A 25858-nucleotide genomic window follows, 5' to 3' on the forward strand; every position below is an offset into this window, starting at 1 on the left:
GGAGGTTCTTTTCACAGCAAGAGCCCCATGAAACATGAGGGGCCCAGCACTGAGGCTTTCATGGCTGTTTGGATGGACCTTATTTCTGCAGCACTGGTTTAACCAAAGATCCACACAGTGATCACAGAGAGGGGCTTTGTCACCCCTTGAGCTGAGGCTGCCATGTGGAGCTGGTGCTGTGCATGCCCATGTGGAACCACTTGGAGCCCCGGAGCTCACCTGCCTCCTGCTGTGCCTTTGACCTGCTGTGTGTACAGAATTACTGAGCTCTGGAAGCGAGCAGAAACAGGATGTCATGTGCTTTCCTTTGCTCTAGCAGTGCCTGGTGGTGACTGTCCATGCCATCTGTTCCACCAAACTGCTGCAGCTGGGTTCGTTTGCTTTAGAACTCGTTTTGTAGAAGCATGTGAGCCCCAGGTCTCCTCACCTTGGTGTTTGGGCACAACCCTGTTCCACGTTGCTGGCTTGGTGGTGGAGACTGCACTCATCTGGGCAAGGTGAAGGTGTCTGGTGTGTAAGTAGAGTTCAGAACCGGACAGGAGAGAGCTGATGTCAAATTCAATGATATGAACCCACCCTTTACTGTGATAGGGTGGCAAACAGTTTCAGACTGATTGATGTGTGGGATAAGCTCCTAAACCACAGCAGCAGGATTAGCCGGAGCGGATCTGAGAGCATCAATGCACCATTTTGTGCTGTGCTCTGGTGCAGATGGATGCCCTTCCTGCTTGGAGGCCTGACTTTAGCAATCCTCTGGAAGTCCTCACCTTTGCTATGGGTGGGAGGAAGTGGATTAGGTTTTTAGCCCTATGTTGAGGCATGTACTGTTCCTATCGCTCAGCTTGATTAGGGCAGTGCTGGAGGAACAGAGCCTGTAATGATTTATTGGCAAAGCATACTCTGTTATCTAGATACTTTCCGAGGGCAAAGTAAGCCTAGCAGACCAATTGTGGTGATGGTTTCCTTGAGCAGCAAAGAGCTGTTGGCAGAAATAGTTTGGATTAAACATTAATTGCAAACTGTTGTTCAGGAATGGTCTTTGCTGTTTATAGATTGTGGTGTTCTCACATTTCCAGTCGCTCTGAATAGTGTTAGACAGCACAGTATGTTGGGAAGCTTTATGTTAATCAAGAGCAAATACCACATTGTTTGCCTGCCCGTATTGACAGTTTCATTTCAGAAGTCAATTGAAGCTTGTAATTTTGAATGTATAGAACCACAGCAATTAAATTCATTCATGCCTGAGAGGCACCATGGGCAGTTATGGATCTCACATGTCCCCACGTGCCTTCCCCAGTTGGCGATGCTTTTCTTCCATGATGCATTTTCATTGCCCGTGGCTTACTGTCACGTTGTTTATTCAACAGGTTGTGCTGTCTTGGTGTTCTTACAGTCAATTACCTGTTTCTGGAAACCAACCAGACAAAGAAAACATGTGGGGAGACCATCGACAGGGCAACAGGACGGGATCATTTCGGTAAGCGTTGCATTGTACAGCTTGCTTCTGTAACGTGTTTCATTACAAAAAGCAGTGGGAACTTTCTGATTGCCATTGTGCACATCAGTGGATGTGTGTGCAGGTTTGGCCAAAGCTGGGAGGTCCTCATGGAGCTAAGAGCAGGCAAGTTAAGCTACATGTAGCTTTCTGCAGTTCTGTGCAGCTTTGCTCTTTTCTTTCCTTTTTTATTGGCAGTTGTTTTTAGTATTTCTGTTCCTTCTCTGCAGCACCTTTTCTAGTGATGGTCCATTTAGGTGCTGTAAGCTGAGGTGGTGCTGTGCCATGTGAATAGCCACTGTTAAGACCCAGAGGTCACGTTGATTCTCATCGACTGCAGTTCTTGCCTTAACTTCAGAAATACTGTCAGTTTAATTGCACCTGATTTTGTGTAAACCTCACTTTAATGGAGACCAGAATATCCCCATGTGCTTAGCCCTGCTCCTTCACAATATGGTTTTGACTGTCACTGAAAGTGTTGTGAAGATTCGTGTGTCTCTGACCTGCACCGTGTGATGTTTTTTAGCTCATGTTTCTTTGCTTGTTACTGGACCCTGTGTCTGCAGTGGGGCTCTGGATAGAAAAAGGAGACACCAAGAGTTAGGGCTTCCCTCCATTGCGTGTAATTCTTTCATCCCTTGCTCACGTGTCCACCTCAGTGACTTGAATATCAGCATGATTAATGTGCTTCCTCCTGGCACACCATAGGTTTTTGTAACAAGGGTATTTCAAATAATTATCCAACTGTAATGGGAAAAACTGATCACAAAGAACAACGTCCAGCAGAACCTGCCTTAATGTTGTTGCTGCGAGAGTGATTTGTGGCCCTGTTGGTAGTGCTGCTCTGCTGATTCTTAAGTGGATTTAATTGGCATCGTTCTTTACTGTGCTGGGTGGGGAATTCTAACCTTGAACAAAAGTTATTCCTATTGTATGTGGTGGTGAAGCAGGGGCTTGCAGCTTAGTCAATCTGTATGCAGTTCAATTACAAATGTGCGTTTTGTTGATGATTTCACAATGATTTTCACTGATTCTACAGTGAAACACAAAGAGGATCTTGCTGAAGCTGCAAATGAAATGTCCACTGGTTCGGGTGGGATTTGGTGTTTCTTTAGATTGCTTTATTTGCTATTCTTTTTTCTAAATGTCGTGCAGTAGAGCTTAGCTCTACAGGTAGCTTAAAACGTGGCTCTCAAAAGAACAAAAGAACCCCAAACTTTGGGTTTTGATAAACTGTATTAAAAGGAAACTTCTTCCTGAGTGGTGGTTTACAGGGATCAGGAGAGCTCGTGGCTATCTGGTTGTAACGCTGGTACAGGACAGCCTGTCTTGAAGCACGAGTGCAGGATAATCGCACACATTGATTATGGTTGTGCTCCTGTGAGGCATCTTCAGAGTCTGAACCGATAGCTGCCAGTATTTTGCTGGTTTAGACTCCAGCACGAGAGGCAAAAATGAGTCTAAATAGAGTGTTACTTGAGCATGTTTGGTAGCCTTTGCTTTTGTGTGCCTCGTGACAATGTGTTACATTAGCTGTTTGTAATATTGCCCAGAGAACTTAAGCTCAAGTTGTTCCTCCCAAGCATGTGCTGGTGATGCTCATAAACAAACACACCAGCTGGTGGAACCTTGAACAGCTGCAGAGCTGTGTGCAGTGCAGGACTATGTGGATTGCTACCATCATTAACCCATTAATATTGCAGGTATTCCCTGTTGAGTGCTTCTGGAAATTGTGCTGAAATGGGAGCACCCAAGTTTACTTTCTCACATCTGTCGTATGCTGCCTCATCTTATACTGCCAAACATCAATATCTTCTGCGGATCTTAGACTGTTACACCACTCTATAAAAAGTTTAGAGAAGAATGTGCTGCTATATAGATTTCAGACTCTAAGCACGTTATGAATAATACTGTCTTTATTTCTACAGTGGGAGCCAAGAAGAAAGGTTTGCTCCCGGGTGGAACAGGGACTATCCTCCTTCCCTTGATAGTCTTGCTCAAGAAAGACACTCTGGCAACTTCTCTGGCAGAGAATCACTTCCTTTTGATATCCAGGCACTCGCAGGCCTCCTCAATCCTCAGTTTGCCAACAGAGAGGAACCTTCTTTCAGCTTTGGAGCTAGAGATGGACCACGTAGTGACTTCAGAGGTGGGGAGGGGCACCACAATTTCAGGGGCAGAGATTTCCCACCGTCTGACTTTCAGGGCAGAGATGAGTCTCAGCTGGATTTCAGAGGTAGGGAGCCACCCCCTTCTGAGTACAGGGGCCGGGATATGTACTCCGGAGACTTTCAGGAGAGAGAAGGGCCCCCTATGGACTTCAGGGGTGGGGACGTTCCTCCAGTGGACTACAGAAACAGGGAGACGTTCCGTATGAACTACAGGGACAGGGAAGCGCATAGCATGGACTATAGGGGTAGGGATGAGCCTCCATCAGACTTCAGGGGAAGGGGATCTTTTGATCTGGATTTCAGAGGTCGAGATGGATCTCATTCAGACTTTAGGGCAAGGGATGTGCCCGAGTTAGACTATAGGGGCAGAGACCATTCCTATTCAGACTTCAGAAGCAGGGATGTACCCGATTTGGACTTCAGAGGTGTGGGCACCTCTGATTTGGACTTCCGAAACAGAAACGCACCATCATCAGATTTCAGAAATAGGCACAGGTCCCGGTCTGATCAGGACTTTAGGAGCAGAGATATGCCTCCTCCTATGGACTTTTCAGACAGGGAAATGCCTCCTGTGGATCAAAGCCTTGTAGATTTTAGATGCAACCAATCTACCGTACCTTTAGCAGAAAGAGAGGGCTCTGGTTTAAACACCAGCAAGAGAGAGGAGCCTGTGCTTGGTCTGGAAAGAACTCCTTTTGGTAGTCAGAAAGGTGAATTTCAACACTCGGAAGCACCAGCCAGAGAAGAGGAGTCCCTTGGATTGGGTCTCAAAGACAACGCTTCGCACAATTTCCAAAATAGCCGCGGACCTCTTCCTGCTCTTCAGGACCAAGAGGAGCAACCTCAGCCCTTTGCTAACAAGCAGCAACAGCAGCAGCAGCAGCTTTCTGGGGGGGAGCAGCAAAGATCCGATTCTGATCTTGGGTTAAAGGGTGAAGATGACCTGGATTTCCTTGGAAGGCAAGATACGGACTACCGAAACATTGAGTATCGTGATGTGGATCACCGGCTGCCAGCATGTCAGTTGTTTGACTATGAACATGGCAAGTCATTTGCAGAGGGAAAACCCAGCAAAGATTCTAGGCCCTACAAGAACCTTCAGGTAAGTGGCTTTGTCACTTGAGATTTCTCTTGAATGCGTGTTGTCCAGTGAGTACAAGGAGCTGGGTGGGACTCTTCATGTGACATCAGTTCTGACCTAATTCACTGTTCTTCTCTGAGATGAGCCTCTTGCTCCAGGCCATTTTAGTGGTCATGCTTTCTGTCTTAGAAATATCTTCTTCAGAGAAATGCAGTTTCTCAATTGAGAATTGCTAAACACGTACAAGCAGATGTGGTTCAGAAAGTCCCCAGTTTGAAAATGACCAGACAAAGAGAGGGAGGGAGTTATGGGAGAAGTATTACATAGGCTACGTTACTTTCTTCTGGATATCTGCCTATAAGTGCCGTATAGAGAAGCTGCTGGGACAGATGGACATAGAACAGTGCAGCTGTTTACCTTCAGAATCAACTTTGAAACTTGAAATTAATGATAACCATTGAATTAACAGGTACTACTGAATTCATTTCCTACTTCTGGAAAGCAGGCAGAGGTTTTTTTTGCTTTTCATGTTTCAAAAACATGGAGATGGATGCGATCCAGGCCAAGGATGGGCTCATGGCATTTACAGTTTGTTTGTGTTGTGTAGACTGTAGGGAGATGCTTCCTGGACCTGGATCTCATTGCATAGCGTGATAAGCACGCAAAGCTCATTGTGCTTATGTTGCAGAGCTCTCTGAACCTTAAGCAATGTTATGGTAAAGACACGAGCTGTACTACTTATGAGCCTTTGTATTATACCTTGCTTTACCTCATTATGGTTTGTGTAACTTGTGAGTTAGTATGTCAGATTTGTTAAAAAACATAACAGAACGTTTCGATTGTGTGAACTCAAGGACCAGGATTACCGGACCTGCCCTGAATTCGTGAAGCCAAGCAAGCTCATTCGGCTCGGAGGAGTGCCTGAAACTGCCACGAAGGATGATGTAAGTGGGTTGTTCTTCATCCAGAATTCACTGCAGGACTTTCAAAACTTCGATGCAATGTTTCTAAACTTAGCATTTTTAAGCCTGGTGAGTGTAATTCAGACAGTCTGTCATTTTCCCCAAGGAAAATCCCAATATAGAAATGATCGCAGTGTTATTTTCTTAACTGATTATTCTGCTTTTTTTTTTTGAAGGCCTGGAAATGCTGGTGGCTTTTTTTTTGCAGTCACATATGTGATGTTGGTGGGTGAAAGCCTCGACCGCCAGACTCTTTTTAACGTGCCTTCCTTCCAGGATTACTTTATATAGAGACAATATTTTTATTACTTCTGCTATTACGTTTGGAGTCTGGAGGACATTGGCGTTTGATTGAACTTTTTCTTTCGTGGTTGCTTGAAACTGCTAAATTGAGATCTCATGAAGACAGACAAGATGTCTCCTGCTCATTTTTAGTGTAAAAAACCCAATAATCTGGGCTACAAGGTGGAAAAAAAAAAAAGTTATCTTTTCAAAGGCTTCCACTTCTAATTAATTTTTTTCCCTTTTTGTGATAGCTCCAGACTGGAGAACACCTACACACAGCAGTTAGTGCAAGGTTTAGCTGTGGTGATCAGCCCTTCTGAGGCGTAATACTGGAATCTGGTTAGTAGAGAACTCATGGCAGAAACTGTCTGTTAAAGGCAGTGAGATCTCTCTGACCTTAAATAAGGATCAGAGGGGAGCTGTGTGGCTGTGATCAGTGTGACGGAGCAGCTTTGAGTTGAGTTCTGTTGTTAATAGTGGTTGCTTAGTTAAAGCCAAATGATCAGATGTTCCCCAAAACTCAAAAACTAGTTCTCAGGTACTGTGGGGACTTTATCAGGGAAGTGTGGCTGTTTGTAACTGAGTTAGCAAAAGAAGCCTTAGGGGAAAAGGATTGTACATGAGCAAGGACTTCATTATCTGAGGTTTTGTTTTGGAGACTGAAGTGGATCCTGGTTTTCCTTTAGATCCTCAATGCTTTCCGAGGGCCAGATGGGATGCCTGTGAAGAACTTGCGACTGAAGGATTACAGTTCAGGTGAGAATGCTTTGCCAGTGCTTCTGGTTTGGGGTTTACAGGAGGGTATTTTTCACACCAATATGTACCTAGCCAGTTTGACTGGAGTCACTGATGCCATAGTTACAGGTATTTTGGAATGAAAATGCCCACTGAGTTCTGTATTTGGCTCTTACGTCTCCAGAACTGGTGGCTGTGCACAATGTTACTTCAGAGCTAATGCTTGTCCTGGTGCTTCTGGCTGTAGGAGCAGCTGGAAAAAAGCAGCAAGGCTGTTCTAATAGCTACCAAGGATGAAAGCAAAAAAAACCCCATCAAACAAAAAACAGGTTAACACCCAACAGATTTTTTTTTTCCTCTTTTAATTAACATTATTCAATCCTTTTGGATTTTCTCAGTCTTGTTTCTGAGATGTGAGGCTGTGGAACACATACTACACAAATAGCGGCCCCATGAAACCTGATATTCCCTCTTGCTTCTTCTTCAGTAACATGGAACTGTCACCCTTCTTAGATATGAAACATTAAAAAAAGAGAAAGCAAGTTTTGTAAGCAAATATCCAAATACTGGGCCAGACAGTAAAGACAAACATGGATGTGCGGTGGTAGGAAAGGAGGGGTGAGTCTTGGGGAGAGGTTTGGGTTTTGCTAGTAGGGAATGCCTTGAAACAGAAGGACCATCTAAAGTTACTTCTCCTGTTCTGATGGTAGCGAATGGCTCCTGCTCCAAAGTTGTCATTTTCTGTCATTTTCCAAAGAGAGGAAAACAGCAGAGCTCTTTCCATTGTCTCTTTCTAAACCAAGGCTTCTACTGTCAGTGCTTTTTCATATTACCAGCATGGGTTGCACGTGGAGCAGCCAGAATCCTTCCTGTCAATACTTTATATAAAGGCTTCCTGGGTGTTTAGTAGCTGGGGACAGAAACTGGGGCAGTTGGGTATTTCTCAAGTATATTTTTGTTTCTGGAAGCTGTCGAAGGAGATTTCACAACCTTCTCATGAACCTTTGAACTAAAGAACACTTGTGTTACATAATCTGGTCTGGCCCAACAAACACGGCTTAAAGGGCGCAATCTTTCTTGCTTCCTTTCCTCTTTTCTAAGAGAACAGCGTGGCTCTCAGCCGTGCAGCGCTGAGCACAGCCCCACCATTGCAGCACATTCACTTTTTGCCTTTCTCGATGTGATTTGCCAGTTGTTGATTTTCTGAAACAAGGAACTTTGCAGTAATAAATCACTTGAACTGGGGACGTTTCTGTAAGTCTCTTCCTTGCGTTCGTTACTACAACTTAGTGCCAGAACTCACTGCCCTCATTAGAGAACCATTGCGTTTTACCCATTCCCAGTTTCAGAGGGAACCATCTGAGATGCTGTGTCTGGTGTTCAGTGTGGAAGCCCTCATATCTGCTGATGGTCACATGTGGAATGAGAGCTGCAGCTTTCCTGGTATCACTGTGAAAGCTGCATTCTGTTTCAGTCTATCTCAGCAACAGCAGATTTATTATAAAGTTTTCCCAGCTTGCAAAAGCCAGAGGATGAAGAACAAAGTTAAAACCAGCTCATATTTTGTGAGCTATTTCAAGCCAGTGTTTAACCTTGTCCTTTCAACATCAGTAATTTAAGTGCTGTAGTGCTATTCTGGGTTATATTGATGCTTCAAAGACTGTTTCGCATGGTGTCCTGAGGCTGCAAATGCAGCTACTAATTTAAACAGCTTTCTGATCCTCGTTACACAAGATGGATGTACAACTAGGACAGAAAAAGCTTCCTGGGTTGTGAAAACGTTTACTTGAAATTGGCTAACTAGAAGCTGTAGTAAACTCGATCCAGCTTTTCACTTGAGGTTATCCTATAGAGAAATGTGCAGAATTGACTTCATCTGAACTTGGGATAAGCTTAGCTTGTTTGAAGCTAGAGGCCAGTCTTTTGCTGAATGAAGTGGCTTTTACAGTGGAGTGTGGTGTAAATGAAGAGTTAAAAGCAAACCTCCTGGATTGTTGGTGTCTCTGATCCACCTGGGCCCCCTGGCTGCCTTCGTGTATCGGTTCAGTGTTATGACAGCAGCAGCCTGGCTCAGAAGAGTGAGTTGTATAATTCTGAGTGTTGTCCAGAAATGTTAAAAATAACATTAATCATATGTGCATGTACTTCATGTTGAGTGTGTTCGGGAGAGAAGAATGCCTGCAGCTGCCGGAGAACAAAACCAGCCATAACAAATAGCACGCAATTAACTTGAAAGAAGCGAGGTTCAGCTCAGTTTCACGAGGACATCATGCTTTTCATAGAGATGATCTCAGCGACTTCAGTGCGATGATTCCATTGGGTGATCTTCCTCAAGGCTCTGTTCTGGGGGGGAATATATGGTTGGCTTTTCTGGGGTGTGGGGGGGAAGCAGTTCTTTACAAACACCTTTCTTTTTACATACTGGAAGTGCTGAGGGATGTGAAGGCTGTGCTAAGCCTGGAATGCTGTTCTTAGTATACCTGCTGGGGTTTTGATATGCATGCAAGCTGTTTATTCTTTAGGTTGTTTCGTCTCTGAAGTGCACAGGCTGGAACACTTTCTATATTGTGAAAAGGTGGAGAATGGAGAGACCTTGAGAAGTGGCACGGTGTTTCTGTTTGGATCGAACAGGCAGTTGTTTGCAGACAATCAGGAAATGGCAAAGTGGAATCTCACAGTAATACCCAGTGCAGCATCATCTCTGATTTCCTTTTGTCTGGGAGCTGTCTCAGATCTTTTGAATCGGTGCCTGTATGTTCGGATTGAAAGTAGCATCATCAGTTTGTTGGGGGGGAGAAGAGGTTTCTTCCAACATCATGTTAAATGTTGGCAGAGCTATTAGGTTGTTGGCTTAGCTTTCAGCTGCTCCTTTCAAGTGTGTTTGAGCCTATCTGTTCGATTAATCATTACCAAGCGTAAACCCGGAGGTGACAGTGGAATCTTGCCAAAGTCCATCACTTGTTTTAGCTTCATGCCTCCTGGTGCCTCTTGCTGCCCGCTGCTGTTGCAGAGGTGCAGATGTACTTCTTTAGTAGGTGCTAACAGTGCTGACTTGTAGCTGTCTGAGAAGCTCCTGTTGGTGCCTGTGAGCTTCCCAGCTGAAAGTTCCTCTCTGTGATTTCAAGGCTTTCCAGTGGTCCTCTTGCCGCGGGGCTGCCTGTCCTTCTCCTGTCAGACTGGGAACTTGTGGCAGCGCTGCCAGAAACTCGAAGCTGACACCTTTTGGCCTTCAGGGAAACTGGTACTGTTGGCATCAGGCATAATTCATTGCTGACTTAGCCACCTATGTGCACTAGCGCTTATGCCTTGTTTGATATCTGTGGCTCTTATGTTGTAGGTGCCTGGAGCTGAGCCCTTTCCTCTCTGTGTTAAACTTAGCACAGTTTATTCTAGGGCTTTGCCAAGGGACTTTATCTTGGTCTTGCTAAGCTCTGCCACACTGGTGCCCTGTTTTACATTTTAATAATTAATATTGTAGAATTTTAATTAATATTAAGAAGCCCCTTAGGTAAACCTATAAAAAGTACCTTTTGGTTTTCTTTTCTTCATTTGTTCTTGTTCCCAAGTGAACTCACTTTTTGTCTGTATCAGAACAATGAATCATTGTTTGCAGGAATATTCCAAGCAGACCCTGAAGTTTAAAATGGCATTCCTTACAATTTTTAATTTTAGCCAAACTTACAGTTTAAAACCCAGAAATGTGTGCTTCCTAATGGAGAAACTGACACAGATCTCAAATGATGCACAGTTCCATACTAGGGATAAGGTCTCCATTTCCTAGGGCTGGGGTGCAAGGCCAGGTGAGATCTCATCAGGGTGAGATCTCTTCTCAAAGCAGAGCTTTCGTTGTGGGTGGGGACATGGCTGTGCTTGTGTCTGGCCCACCTGTAGCTGTGGTGATGCCCTAGGAGGTCAGGACTGCTGAAGTACTTCAGTGCAGCATCCCAAGGAAGCCTTGGGACGGGCAGTGAAGCTGAACTGCTGTTCTGCACAGAGAGGGGATGTTTCTGCAAGTATGCAGCCATACACCTCTATGCTTCCTTACAAGAGTGATGCAATACCCTCAGGCAAACTCCTGGCATGGGTGGTTTTGTGTCCATCTAATGGCTTCCTCATGAAGACAGCTTGTACCAACCATATGGACTTTGATTAGAATAGATCTCACAGGGACTTACGTCCTTCAGTTTGCTACAAATATCGTGCCATGGGATGATGCGACATGTCTCTAATGCAACCTGTGGCACAGAGATTCCTGTTGTGTTAATTATGCAGAACACAGTCTGGCTCACCATTAAGGCTGGTGCTGTGGCACACTGGGAGCCACCTGCTAAGGCTCAACCAAGTCACCTGCTTATCACCAGAACTCTTCGTTCTATGGGGCTCATCTTTGAGTAGGTAGGGAAATACTGTCAGCACTGAATCTTGTTTGTATCCAAAGTCCTGATCAGGACTGAAGAAGCACCTAGCTGGTGTGTTGCCTCTTGCAAGCACAAGGCATTCTTGCTAGGCTGTCTTCATCTGTGATGCGATGGCTTGGGAAGTGGGAAGTATGACTGATAAAAGTTTGTGTCTGCAATAGTGATCGACCTTGGTTGGTGATTTACAGCACGCTCGACAGAGAAAGCAACAAACAGTCATCCATAAAACATGATCGCAGCCCTTTTGACATGCACAGTCCTTCTCTATGACTGCTTTTAGAAATATGCTCAGCTTTTATTGATTTATTTATTTATTTTGCATCTCTAATGCGAAACTTCAAGGCTTCTCACAGCATGCTGACTTCATTGGGTTAATTGCTTTTCTGAATCGTTTGTGCTAAGTGACAGGTGCTGGAAGCCTAGGTATACATTGCCAATGTTTTAAGATCCATTTCTTCTATGTAAAACCCCAAATAGGCAGCTTCCAGTCTTCTTATGCAGTTCTGTGATGGCCCCAACCTTCCTTAGAGTCCTTATTTCTGTACGAGTGTCATCTAATACCACGTCTCTAATAAAGTTATAATGTCTTACCATTGTGGGCTTTTCCCTCTCCCCATTGCACTACCATACAGCTGCTGCCCTTGTAGGCTTAGAGGGCAGCCATTTGGTGCTCTGACTGCTCTGCCACAGCCCTGTAATGTACAGGGCTGTGTGGACTGACCACGTTTTGGGAGCGTGTCTCATGCAGATCCTTTCATCTGGATGAAAGGCAAAAGATGGACAGTAGCATCATACCTTGCACAGTACAGCTGCATTTCGTATTTTCTGGTTTCAGTGTTCTCTTGTGCAACATTGTCATAAATGACTGCATGAGAGTATAATTTGCTTATACAGAGGGACAAGATGAAGTGACGACCTTTTTTTCCAGCAGCCAGGTGTGGCTTGTGTACGCTCAGCCTTTGAAATGAACTGGGGACGTGGCTTTTTGTGGATTGTCCTATTTATTATTCAACAGCAAGCTTTTCTAATACAGCTCTTCAGCTTCAGTATCTCTAAAGACCAATTTATCTGCGCTGAAAAGAAGCCTGACAAATTTATGGGAGCTTTGAGTCTACCAGCTGGTATTGAGAGTGCTCTTGCTTTTGGCTTCTGAGTGTGTGTGTTAGCACAGATTGATTGCTGCTGCTCCTTGCAGGGTGCCCTCCTGATGTTCACACCCTGTGGGCAGCTTCATTTTCCCTGCTCCCTGCAGCAGGCACTGCACTGCTGCCCATTCTCATTGCATGGTGGGACTTGTTGTATGCACACAGTGCCTGGTCAGGAAGCATAGGCTTCTTTGAAGCGTTAGGTTATTATTACCTGTTAATAATAGTGCACTGTAGCAGTACAGAGATATGAAGAAAGTCCTGTATTTTTCAGCATTTCCTTGAGTGGAGGTATTCACTCTTTAGCATGGATGACTTAACAGGCTTCCTGGGCCTCCTGATCTAGGTGAGCTCTGTCTGCACCTTTCCTTGGATACAGGAAATGTTTCTGTGTGGGGTCGTGGACATGCTGCCAAAACCCCTCACAAATGAGGTAGTTATTGCTGTCAACCAAGCAAAAGCAAGCTCTTTCCATGAGAAATGTGCAAAACTCACTGTCCGCAGCTGTGAAGACCAGTGTGTGAGATGGCAGATCCCTTCAAGGACAGTTAAAGTCATAGAATAAAATATCCTGAGTTGGAAGAGACCTGTAAGGATCGTCAGGTCCATCTCCAATAGATGACTTGTCAGCCCATGAGAGAAGTCCTTCATCATCACCCACACTTTATGCTCTTGTTGCCTTTGAAGCAGTACAACTTTCTTCTCTAACGCAGATTAAGCTCTACAGGGGATTATCCTGTGTTCTGTTCTGCCGTGCTGTCTCTGGAAAGAGCGAGCACCAACATCATCCTTGTATCAGCAGGCTGGCTTTGCTGGTGGAGGCACCATCATTATCTTCTTCCCTCAGGCCACTTGGCCCCATCTGGCAGATGCAGGCGTGAGTGATGGCAGAGCAAAGGCCCCCAGCACGTCTGCAGCTGGCCCAGCTGTAAAGTTACAGCAGGTTGCCAAAAGACTGTGTGCTAACAGAGCTACTTTAATAGGAAGCCACTGTTGTTCTTTCCTTCCAGCTATAGGAGAGACTCTTTGTACTGCAGCACAAGGGACAGGAGGTTTCTAGCAGTTGTTTTTGAGAAAACATTGACATTTCACCTTGGATGTAAGGTTTCCTAATCCCCTATCCTGGTATGGATGGGTGGTAATGTGATGCTGCATGCACAGTCCTAGAAGCAAGGGGCTGGATCAGCTTTCTTGAGTTGGATGCCTTTGCCATGTTGCCATCGTTCCTTCTTTCCCAAAGTATCTTCAGTTTGGCATAGGCCAGAGCGGCTCTTGTTATGTGATCTATTCATTTGGCCTCCTAAAACTCCAGAGAGATGGTTCTGATGTCTCCGTGCTGCTCACAGCACGTATCAGAAGAATGTTATGGTTTTGTTTTATTTATATCTTCGATGTTACAGACTATCATGAAATAACACATCGCTATGTGTCAGTTGTTCAGCAGAAACTGTGCCTGTATGGAAGCGAGTCTTATTTTAAATCACAAGTCTTTGATATTTTTATCTGAATTTAAGGAACAGTAATTTTAAGTCGTGTATTTGGGATTTTTTAGCCCAACTGTGGCATGCTAACAAGGACCTGCTATTTGTTGTCAAAATTCCCTCTGCTAAAAGGCACGTTTAAGAAGCAAAACATCCTTTATTCAAATGTTTGTAAAGCAGCTTCCTGGAGCTTTAAATGTATCCTTACTGCTACGTATTAGGAGTTCACTGTTGTTTTCAGAGTCGAAAACAACCAAGCGTGCTTTGGAAACATCCAGGAAGGATTGTACATACACAGAAGCACTTCAGGGCAAACCAAGTCAACCACTGCGTGAGTTGGAGTGCTGGAGGACTGTTGCATACCCCTGTTGGAATGTTTATTTGGGCAGCGTAACAAACTCTCCAGCGTGTTCTGCTTTTTGTTTGTATTTTTGACAGAGAATCCACATTGATGACAAATATTTCCAAAGCTCCCAGCATTCCTTACTCCGTTCTACCCTTTTTGTGTGTCCCCTCATAGTGATTTTGTGCTAAGCAGCAAGTGAAGGATCTGATAAAGAAGATAAGAAACCTTGTATCTTCATGTGAAGCGTTGTGTGTGAATTTAGGCCACCTCGAGTCACGAAGCCATGCTGTAGTCATTAGCAGTGATTCCAATTTGCTGTTCTGATTGCTTTGGTTTTATCACTAAGACCTGAAGAGTGCCAGTGGGTATCCTAGAGCTCTGATGTTCAGGGATGCTCAGCTTCCTTTGGGATGCCTGCTGTGCCATTCCCTGCTCTATCCCCATACATCAGCCCAGATCCCCTGTCCTGCTGCTATTGGATTGCTGCGTTCTGACAGGCAAACTGTGTGAAGACTTCAGAGGGAAAAAAAGTGCAAGCTCACCAGTGGCAGCGCTGAGAGCTGACCCAGCCCTGCAGAGGAGGCAGGGGAGGCACAGCAGCCTCTGCAGCCCGCCTGGAGGTGCTCAGTTTGGTTTCAGGAGTTGTCCTTTGGGTAATGCAATTATTGCCAACGGTGAGGAAAAAATCAGCAAAGGTTGCATTGTGAAGGTGTGATGTAGCAGAGCTGCTGATCCGCTGGCCTCCAATTCAATGGGCTTTCCAGCACAGTGTGAAATGGAAAGGTGCTCTCACGGAGCTGTGGCAGCAGCTCCAGGCCTCCCTCTGCCATCATTGTTGTGGCCCTGCTGGAGGTCAGCCTGTGCACTGCAACACGCTGCATTCCTGTGCAGCCTAATCACGAGATGTGAACGTCTGGCCTGGAGCAGCTTTCTGACAGGGCGTGGGGTTGCAGTTTATGGTTTTGATTCTTATCCTATGTATTATTGTAGCAGTGCTGCTTAGGTGGGCTGAGTTTGGAGGGGAGGGTGGGAAGAGGAGAGTGTACAAGGAAATCTGTGCTGAGCTGCCTCTTCGTTGTCTCCATGTGATGCATGGGGTGGTTCTGCAGCATCATACAGACATCTGAGCAGCTCAGTATTTCTATCCAATGCCTTGCGTCCAGTGCTGAGCTCGCTGGTGTCATGCTGCGTTACATCCATGTCTGAAGTACTCATTCCATTCATCGGGACTTGGGTGCAAACTGCCTTTTGTGGTGAAGAGTGCAGACTTCTGCAGTCATGCTTTCGGGCTCTTGGGATACCTTTACTTCATATGCACATAGGAACAAGACAGCTCCCTTGCTTGCTGATTGCAGCAGCTCTTGAAAATCCTCCCTGTGAGCAGGAACCCAGAGGCTGACAGCATTCAAACAACTCTTTTCTAAACAGCGGGGAGAGAAGTGGCTCTGGATTTGAATAGGACTTTAAAACACACAACGTGAGCTTGCGTACCGTGCAATAATGCAGCAGGTGCCTGCCCAGAATGCAAACCAGGCTCCAGCAAGGGGCAGCACTGCTCCTGGAGAGCAGCTCTGTGCTGCTGAGTAGGCATTGCTTTGTTGTCCTAGGCCACAGAGTGAGGCTGGAGCTGCAGAACACACTGGGGACAGCTCAAGAAATTTGCTATTTTTTGCTCACTTCTGCCATCTGAAACTGTACCTCGAGTTCCAGGTGCTCACTGTGTAGCAGCATCAAGTGGCTTTAGCTGCATACCCCGCTGATGATACACTGCTGGCTGGCCTCTTTCACTGTGCTGAAATGCAGCAGATTGGTGCATTTCCCACCAGCATATTCGTATTGGCACAAAGGATGTGTGGTAGGGAAATGAACTTCTATGTGAAGTAGAGTTGGATTCAGATTGGAGTCCTGTTATAACAGTAAATGTGCAAAGGAATGTGGTGTTAGGTGTGTGAAGAGCTCCCAGAATAAAACTCTGTAGGGTTTGGTGATGGAATAGTTCTGTACGGCCTTGTCTCTGAAGTGGTTAAGTTTGAAGATGGTTCAGAGAAGAAACAGAAGGAAAAATGGGTGAGTGCAGCAAGTGACCTTTGGAGTAACTTCACAGGGCCATGGGGGCTGTGTTCTTGCAGACTGGAATGTCTTGACAGGGTGAAGTGTGTGTGGGTTTACAGTGCCGTGGAAGGTTGAAGCAGTGGTAACCAGATGCATACCTGGGCTGAATGTGTCTGTGTTAAGGTGTGCATCTTTAAGAGGGAGAAGAACTCTTCCTCTGCTCAGCTAGGTGCCTAAAATGGTGCAGCCCACATGCAGCTTTCCTCTCACCCCTGACCAGCAGCAGGAAGAGGAAACCAATCTTTCCCCTTGCTGTGTTCCCATGTAGAGGCATGCCAGCTCACATTCATCTAGAAAGCACTGTTCTGGAGTGAGGTGGCCTTGGCATGTGAAGAGAGAGGTTATGATTTAAGGTTGTTGCTCAGCTCTTCTCGGAGCTCCTTGCAACAGCTCTTAGGATGGCTTTAACTTCTGCAGTGCTCACCCTGCACTTTGCTGTGGATCAGAACGTTTTGGTGCAGGTAACCGGAGTAGAAATCAACAGCCAACTGAGAGGGCAGCAAGAAGAGTAAAGCCTCTCTGGTTTCTTGCATCTGGTTTTTGGGGGAGCATTTTAAGCTCCCGCAGCCTCTTACTAAACATACAGTAACATCCATTGGAAATAAAATGCCAGGCTGAGAAAGCTGAAGTGATGATTCCTGTTCCACTGTGCTGTTTCATAATACAAGGGACTTGGACTTCAGAAATGAGCAGGTGTTGGAGGGAAAATAGCAAAGGTAATGGAATCATGGTAGTTCTTTGTGAAATACGGTCCAAATTAAAACTGGTGGCCATTTGTGTGAAATACATTCCCAGCAAGGTGCTTTGGAATGACCTACCAACGCCTGCTTTGGAGAGCACTGCCCCCAGGGCAGTACAAAATGTGAAATGAGCGTGGAAAATCACTGTGCCTTAAAGAAGGGGGGAAAAAAAAAGCGATTATTTCTTGCCCTGAGGAAGGGTGTGCCTGTCACTGGGTTGTGTAAGGGGAAGTGGGAATGCTGCGCTATTAAAATTCGTGATAAACTGCAGTTAGTCATCATCCAGCTAGACCCTGATTTCTCTCCTTTTCATTTTGGAGCAGAGGGGTGGTGGTTAGAGGGTTTGTCACTGGAGGGAAAGGGAAATTGAATATTGAATGTGGCTTTCTTTATGACAAGGCACTAACATGACTCCCGTCTGTATTTAAATGCTGTCCCCAGGTTACGACTATCGCTATGTCTGCGTGGAGTTTTCACTCTTGGAAGAGGCCATCGGATGCATGGAAGCCAACCAGGTTGCTTTACACTTCGGTCAATGCTGCTAGAAGATTTTATTATTATTATTATTATTTCTATTTTTTGGTGGGGTGGTGGAAAGCCAATGAGGTTTTGTGTTTTTTTGAACCGTTCAAAGGAAGATCTGTTCTTGTATAATACACAAAGCTGTGGTTTAAATATTGTTTCCGGAACCTTGTAAAAGGCTTAGAAATGCCAGTGTGAGAGAGCTGCCAGACACCGAACGGTCCTCCCTCCTCCCTAGCATATGTCAGCACACTGGCTGGAATCAGGCTGGGAGCTGACAGGCTCCTCATGTAGGTTTTGGCCCTGATACGTTTGTAGTCACACTGAAATGCAGTTGGAAAGAGCTCTGCTAGCATTAACTGCCTCCCCCGGCCGTGCGTGCGCACACACATACACATGTGATGGTAGGTGAGCACTCTGGTATGCAGCTCCGAGCTGGCTTTCCATATGCCTCATGCGTGGGAGAGATTCTTAATTGTGCATCTCCCCCATATCTGTCTTGCCCTTAGCCAAGCTGGCGTTGCAGACATGAGGACTACCCTATGTTCAGTTGCACCTGGTAAATCTGAGCTTTTCCAGTCCTTAAAAGTGCACGATGGATTAAATCTCCTGTGAAGAAATCCCCAGTGGGAGCCTGCTGTAACCTGATATTTGAGGCTAGAGCTGTGGGCTACTAGATGAGAGTAAGATGCAGAACACTTGTTAGATAAAAGATCATTTCCATTTCACACCAGCCTGTCTGTGCCTTGGAACTGCAGGTAATGGCTCACCCGAGAAAAGCCATGAACAATCAATCCCCATTTCTTTGCTACATCTCTTATGTCTTCTTTCTTGCCGCCTTCTTCCTCCTAATTTGCCTGAGTAAGAATTGAGATCAGTTATCAAAAGCTTTTTTTACCTGAATCCTGTGTCTTGCTGTCATAGGAGGAGAGTCACGAGTCGGATTCTGAGCTGTGCAAGTGCACAAATGTACTTAACACTTAAGGAGTCTTCCCAGCTGGGCCTTCAGAGGTTCCACTAAGCACTTGCATTTGCCCCTATTTTCCATTACAGAGGTATCGCAACTTAGAAAAACGTTTTACAGAAATAATTCTGTTGCTGGGAAAGAGCCTGGCACATCCCTACAGGATGGTGGAGGGCGGAGCACAACGAGAAAAGGCTCCAGAATTATTCATTGCTTTTTACCATCCATGACAACTTTTGTTTTCCCTTCAGTGTTGCTACAACTCCGTGTTTATTATGTTGGCACTGAGAAATACATGATTATGTGTGCCACTCGAAATGCCTCTGCGTAGTCGCTCCCTAGCTCTCATCACATGAAATGATGTCTTTCTGTGCAAGTGCCATTCCCAAATACATGAGGAATTCGAGAATTCCTCCTCTTTTCATTGCTGATGCCTCCTTTCCCCCTTGGAGCATCCTAATGTATTTGGATCTTAGATTGGATCCTTTGCTACTGCAAAGAGCCTGTAAGCAGCATGCCTTAAACTGAACGGGGTACCTAAAGATCACCAGTAAATCTGTGTGCACGTGAGGAAGTGCTGGCTGGCCTTCAACCAGCAGCTAGGGTAGGCCTTCAGGCTGGTTGATTACATACCCATTTTCCTTTTAATTAAGGAATATGTAAATAAAGCTTTGTATCCGGCTTGCTGCCGGGGAGGACTCAGTTGTCCTTAGACAATAGATAGCCCGTTTTAGCACCTTCCAGGGTAGAGCTGTAAGATCACCTCCAAAGACTGGGAATTCATGTGGATTTTTACAAGCTGCAAAGACCCAAACCCGTGTTAGCGAGGGCTCAGCCTCTCTGATAGTTCAGTTATTTTCAGAAGGTTATCAACTCTTCCTGTCAGATTTAATCACTGGTGAGAGCATAAATAGCGGAGCAGTGTCAGCCCACAGCGATGCTGCAGCACCTCGCTAGCCAGCCTGCCTCTTTTTCAGTTTTCTGCAGGCTAGAAATAAATTTGTTTTGCAGAGACATCGCCTTTTTGATGCACTTTAGTGCCTATTAAACTGCTCCTGCCTAAGGAACAACTCTTCTCCTCCCTATATCCCTGTAGTCTTTAATTCCTTTGTTGTAAAATCCTCTTTATTTTACTCTGCGTAGAACAGTACTCGCTTAAGATCGTTCCCAAATTTGCAACCTCCAGATTTACCAGGTCCAACACCCTCCATTCAGTTATTCCAGCATGTGTATGTGCCTGCTGAGATCCGATGGGCTTTCAGCTAAATCAGCTGCAGGAAGGAAGCAGCGCCCATCTTCTGTGCTGCCCAGATTTTGCAAGAGAGTTTGATTCCCCCTGTATTAATTGCCACAGCTCAAGTAACTAAAATAACTCCTGCCTTGTTGATTGTGGTGGTGGCAATTTATCACAGCTCGGGGTCCATCTGTCGTATGTGAGCTGTGCTGGATTGCAGTTATTGGGAGCATGGAGCCTGCTCCTCTGTCCTGGGTAGGACAGTGTGGTGGTTGTTGTTTTGCAGTGTGTGATGCAGCACTTGCATCTATTTCGTTCAGCCTGATGGTTATGGTGATTCCATTGGTCTTTTGTTACAAGTTGGCTGTGGTTGGACTTTAATGACGCCTTCTGTTTGAGCTGCTTTTCCTTTGGGGAGGCACAAGTGTTTCAAATGGAAAATAGGATTTCTGTGCTAAGTCACGCAGTTTATCCCCCAATTAATCTTTTCCTCCTTCATTCTCAGTTTGAGAGGTTGCAGTGTGTGTGCCCTTTATCTTGTGTTTCCTTTACAGTCAGGCTTGGCAGAGCTGCAGGGCAGCAGTATTCCTGCCTGTTGGCACAATGTATTGGCGTGGATTCCTTTGGGTACCTGAATTCTCTCTCACCCTTCTCGTTATATAGAAGAAATGCACATAATGAGCTTCTTTTTGGATGCAAGAAGGTGGGTGGGATAAATGAAGTTGCCTTCATGTACAGCATTGCATGTCATAAAGGCAGGTGATGGAGGAGAGGCAGGGAGGGGCTGCATTGCTGCCTGGATGTGTGGCTGTTTTTACTGTGGTGGACCCGGTTGTTTCATTGATGGAATATGGAGGTTGACTCGTAGCTCAGGAGCAAATGATTTGTCTTGACTGACCTTACAGTAAGAATCTCCCAAGACCTCTTAGGCCCCAACCTTAGCAACACTGGTGGTGTGATTTGCCTGGCTTTAGTTGCTAGTAGCTAACAGCTTTCTAAATCCTTTCCTTCTGTTTCTAAAGCAGGAGGACAAGGATGGGAGAGCTGTAGCATCAGCTTGAAAGAATACCTGCTTCCTATGTTGCTGTGGGGTCTCGAGGCACATGCAGGAGTGGCTGCTCCCAGCCTTGCCCCATGTATTCCTGCACTAAGAGCACAGAGGTACCTCCTTTCCCTGCTCCTTTCTCACAGGACAGGGGTACTTTGTGGCTGCTTGCTTTACTTGAGCATATTCAACCACTGTGCAGCTGGGAACAACGGTTGTGTGTTTCTCCTCCTCTGCCTCCCCTTCTGTATCCATTCACTGCAGCTCTTTGCATTTTGTGTGAACGTAGCTTCTGGAACAGATGAGCCTTCACAAGCTTTTTGCTGGAGCTGTTGGTGTTAAAATCCACGAGGCGCTTTGACAGCAGGCAGAGCCTGGGACTTTCTGTCCTCAAAGCATTTGCAGCAGCCAGTCACAGCTCGGTGCCTTCCCAGCTAAACGCAGAAGGAGCTTGTTGTTCTCCTGGGAATGCTTCAGCCCTGGGGACCTGTAGCTGTGTGTACTTACCGAGAGCTGCTGATGTGCTCAGTGCAAGGAGCACTGTTGCGATTTTAAAGAGAAATTGCGTTTTCTAAGGTCGTATCATTGCACACACATCTTCTATTTCCCCGTTGAACCTGCCCTGCTTTTGACCACGTGCATTTCTAGAATTACCTTTTCGAGTCTTCTGCTTTGCGTGTGCACAGTAAGAGGGAGAAGCCTCATTCCCCTCAGCTGTGTTTCCTTATGGTTTAGGAAACAAATGCATTGAGTAATTTCTCATATTCCGGTGACCTATGCAAAGTTCTCTCTGGTTGGATTTCCAGGCAGCACATTTGTATGTTTTTTGTGTATGATTCAGTGTTTGACCTCATCATGTGCTCACTGGGGCCTGACATCACCGAGGCCTGACATATTGAGTCAGTCGTGTATTCATTCCCACTCGTGTCTCACTAATGGCTGCGCTGTACCAATGCTTGGTTGGAATTGCAAGCTTCTGAGCTCAGGGAGGAAGTGTGCAGCCAGAGGTCCTGGTGCTGGCAGGGTCTGCCTGTGACCTGCAGCACTGTGTGCATGGCTGGGCACACATCCTACAGCATCACTGGGACAAGCACTGTGTCTGCTCTGGGTTTCAGGAAGGCTGATGGACCTCTGGGTGACAGAGGTGTTCCTTGTGCATGGAAGGATTTCTTGTGTTGTAAAACACCCAAAATTCCAGTACCCAGAACGCTTCTCTGGACCTTCTTCTGTCATCTTAACTTTTAAAGCTTATGTGAGTCCTCTGAGTCTCTTCTTCCCTTGGCACTGGAGGTAGAAAGGGATCTTCTGCTAAAGACTTCACACACTCTTCCTTCAGCTAGTGGTAGCCACCCACTAATGTGGCTTTTGCAATCTTAGTCAATTAAAACTATGAATTTCTACTTCACGGCTCTGTCCTGCCCTGTCTCAGGAAGCAAACCATGTTAGCCAGCTTACTTAAAATGTGTGCCCATTTAACTGGAGGAGTCGTGATGCTGCATGTTCTTGCTCTACTCATCTGATCCTATCTTGCCCTGTCCCTCTGCCTCCCTGATCTCACTCCAAAATCTTACCTTACTATTTTCCTTCAGCCTCACTGGCATGGTGAGGATTGTGTGCTTCCTTGCTGTTGTTGGGTTGCTGCTCTGCAGTGGGGCTGCCCCAGAGGACAGCTTCTGGCTGAGCTGTTTGGAGCACATGGCAGATGCACCAGCAGGAGTTCTGCAGCTTCTCTGGTCGCTGGTAGGGCCATGTGGCCAGCAGGGTTACCTGCAGACGTGGATGTTGCTGTGTATTGCAGAATTACCCATTCCGTGCACTGAAACTGACTTGGCTGCTGTATAAATGGGTTGTCCCAGGTAGAGCATCCTTCTGTATTCTCTTCCAAATTGGAACTGTTTTCTCTCTGGCTCCATGGCTGTTATGCTCTGGTTACTTTTTTGTGTTGTTTTTACCAGTTGATATTAGCAAGGATGTGTGATGCTGTATCTCTGAAATAGCCTTTCTTCCTTTGTAGATCTCCAGAGCTTTGGTAATCAGATATTTCTCTGCTGGCCTGCTCTTAGTCCCAGGTTCTGTTTTTTACTGCGGTTATATTCATGATGGTTTGATATTCTGTGAAGATCTGTGGAAATTCCAAATATATTCCTGTGTAAGCACATGTTTATCTCTGTAGCATCGTGATGTTTCAAAGGGTTATGGTAAATTAGCTGTAGTGCAGCTCGTGCATTGCTTCAATGGATAGATTGTTTGTGTGGTCAGATGGTGATTTGGGATGAAGATGTGAAATCCTTTGATCAAGCTCCTGTTTGAAAGTTAGCAGGACTCACGCCACTAATGTGCTTTGATGCTTTTGAAGTCATCCTTTAAGTAAGCTGCTGATGAACAAAACTGCAGATGCACTCTCAGAAATTCCCTGTGTACTCTTGAAAGTGGATGGTATGACTGAAATGACTTAAAGAACTTACAGAAGTGGTGAGAGAAGAGCGTCTGTATGGGTTCAGCTTACATGAATAAAGGCACCTAAGTGAGCACACTACAACTTCCATTTCCATAGCAGGATCAATTGCTATCACAGCGTTAGCATAGTGGTTTGCATAGGACCTGTCACAGTGAAAGAGATGGCAGTCCTCAGCCCACTCCCAGCAATGTCAAGGGAGTGCTTTACCAGCTTTTGGGCCTGATTCCAGTGCTAAAACTCCATCTGGCCTATTCTGAGAAGTGGGAGCGCACCAAAATGTTGTTACAGTTTTCACTTGATGAGTCGTGTTTGTTAGCTTCGGCACCAGAACTGTTTGTTCATCCTCTGTGCTGTCTGCTGGTGGTTGCTTTTCCAGTCCTTGCTGAGCGAGCTGTTGTTGTAATGCTGGAACTGCAAGGTAAAAGCTTGGGTCTTGAGGCTGTCAAGTCAAGCTGTGTATTCCGTGGCATCAGGAAAGGCAGAAGCACAATTTCTTTTGCTTAAGAGAATGGCAGTCAGGCTGCTTTTCTGCAGAAGCTCTGCTTTGTGATATAACTGTGGTTATGGTCGGCAGTCTGAGCAGAATGTAGTTCAGATGTGGATTTTGGTCTGTTTTCTTGCCAGCTGAGTTTATGTTGGAGGTCTGGGTTCCTTGATGGGGTATGTCCAAAAAAAAGGTACCTTGTCTTTTGCTGGTGAGATTATGAGGATCGTGCAGGAGGTTAAATTCAGGTGTTCCAAGTTCAGCGATGCACGATCACAGCAATGGCTGTGATCACAGCAACGTTTACTTGTGAATTTCTGTTTCCATCTGATTATAACTGGGATGTTAATGTTCTTGACTAGAAATGGAGCGTGATTACAGTGGGAAATGAGGGTTGACATGCCCTGTGAACGGGCTATTGTGTGTGTTGTGCATCAATCACAGGCAGCAAGGAAACAGGTATTTAACACAGAAGGAATCAGCATTATCCACCCCATTCTCCCTCAAATCACAGGGCAGCTTCAGGACTCTTATTAAAGCTTTAATACGTATGAAAAGCACTGTATGCTGCAGGAAGAAATCTGGAGCATTGCTGTCACTCTGCGTCTCTCGTCCTCTGTGCTTCAGAGGAAAGGCACAAACTTCCCATGCTCCTCTCACTTGACAGAGGGAAAATTCCTTCTGACATCGCACCCATTGCACTCAGCATGGATGGACAGGACAGCACCTGAGAGCTCCTCAGCACTCCTGTGAGAGCAGCTTACGGTTTGTTTGGCTCTTACTACCCTCATAGCAGGGCAGTGGGGGGAAGATCCTGAAGCCTCTTTGTACGAGGAGATGCAGAAGGGAGGTGGAAGATTCCTCCAGCCTTCCACAGCTACAAAAGACATGGAGGTTTGATGGGCTGCAGTGAAACGTCTGATGGGAAGTGGCGTTCTGCCTTGAGGTTTGTTTTGCTGCACTGTTGCACCGTGTGTGTGCATTGACAACTACCAGATGCCACATCCAAGCGTCCTCCTGTGTCTCCGCTGCTCCATCCCACCCAAACACTCGCTTAGTCACGTCTTCCACAGGATGAGCAAGCAGCCTCCAGAAGCCACATTCCGCAAAAGGAAAGTGGTCTCAAATCAAGTGTGTCACATAATAAGTACATTTTTAACAAGGATCAGGGCTATAAAGCTGAAAACATGAGATTTAAGTGCTTAAATTTCTGAGGCTGTCTACTTTAGAACAGGAAGAGGAAAGTGATTCTCTCCTGTTCTCATGGACAGCAGGGGAAATCTTGACTTTTGTGATGTACAGTCCACATCTCAAAAGAAAATTAGCGATGTTCAGATGAGTTTCACGTACCAGATTTGAGCCAGGATGGCAGCAAAAGCCCGAGCAAACATTTGCTGTACTTTTCCATTGAGAATCTCAGGAGAAGAGTTACCAGAGTAATTTTTTAAGTCCTCAGAATCCTGAGATGTACTTTCTTACATGTCAAATCAGGTTGAGAGTTCTCACTAGGAAGCTGTTTTCATTGTGTGAGTAAGGTATTTTCATGTTTATAGCCATAGGTTTTTAAAGGTCTGTTTGACTCTTCCATACTTGTTATGTCACAGGACAGGAGAGTTTGGGTGTTGGGTTTTCCCCTGTCCTGACAGTGCGTGGTTCATGTGGGATCGATATTCATCCTGTCCCACTGCCTGCTTCTCTGCCCACGGCTTATCTAGTCATCTTCCTTCCCATGTCTGTTGGGCCAGTCATTAAATGTAAGTAGTGAACTCCAGAATGTTGAGTGGACAGTTCTTAGTGGTAAGTGTATCAATTGATAAGTTGATTCTTGAGAGGAGCAGCTGAAATCTGGAGTCCTCTCCTGTAGAGCTGAGGTCAGGTAACCCATCCTCAGAGCCTGGATATCCTCCTAGGAGGTGATGTGGTGGGAAGCAGCATTTGGAAGACATGGGTCAGTGTTGGTGCTGCTCCTGCATTTCACCTGGCAGCTCACCTGGTTCTCTTTAGATTCAGCACCAGGTGTAGGCTTTTGCCACTAAATGAGAGTTTGGAAATGTTGAGAAATGAGGTCTCCAGGGACAAAACCTTTTAATCCACACAGCTGTTCCCTCTTCCGTAGATCTGGGGTCTTTTCCTTGTAGCAGACAGGATGTCCTCCAAGGAGCTTGCCTGCAAGGTAAGCA

At 45.7% G+C, this 25858-nt stretch overlaps 1 protein-coding gene across 1 annotated transcript in view; it reads left to right on the plus strand.

The window, feature by feature from the left end:
• RBM6 (RNA binding motif protein 6) overlaps positions 1-25858 on the plus strand; it is a 48375-nt gene that overhangs the window by 1613 nt on the left and 20904 nt on the right. The window contains exons 2-6 of the mRNA XM_015874601.2: positions 1368-1477; positions 3424-4768; positions 5602-5691; positions 6681-6750; positions 17413-17486. Of these exons, the coding sequence (XP_015730087.1) occupies positions 1434-1477; positions 3424-4768; positions 5602-5691; positions 6681-6750; positions 17413-17486 (1623 nt within the window). The 5' untranslated portion in view covers positions 1368-1433. The remainder of the gene's footprint in view (positions 1-1367; positions 1478-3423; positions 4769-5601; positions 5692-6680; positions 6751-17412; positions 17487-25858) is intronic.

Source organism: Coturnix japonica, chromosome 12, assembly GCF_001577835.2.
Source record: "Coturnix japonica isolate 7356 chromosome 12, Coturnix japonica 2.1, whole genome shotgun sequence".
Taxonomy (NCBI): Eukaryota; Metazoa; Chordata; class Aves; order Galliformes; family Phasianidae; genus Coturnix; species Coturnix japonica.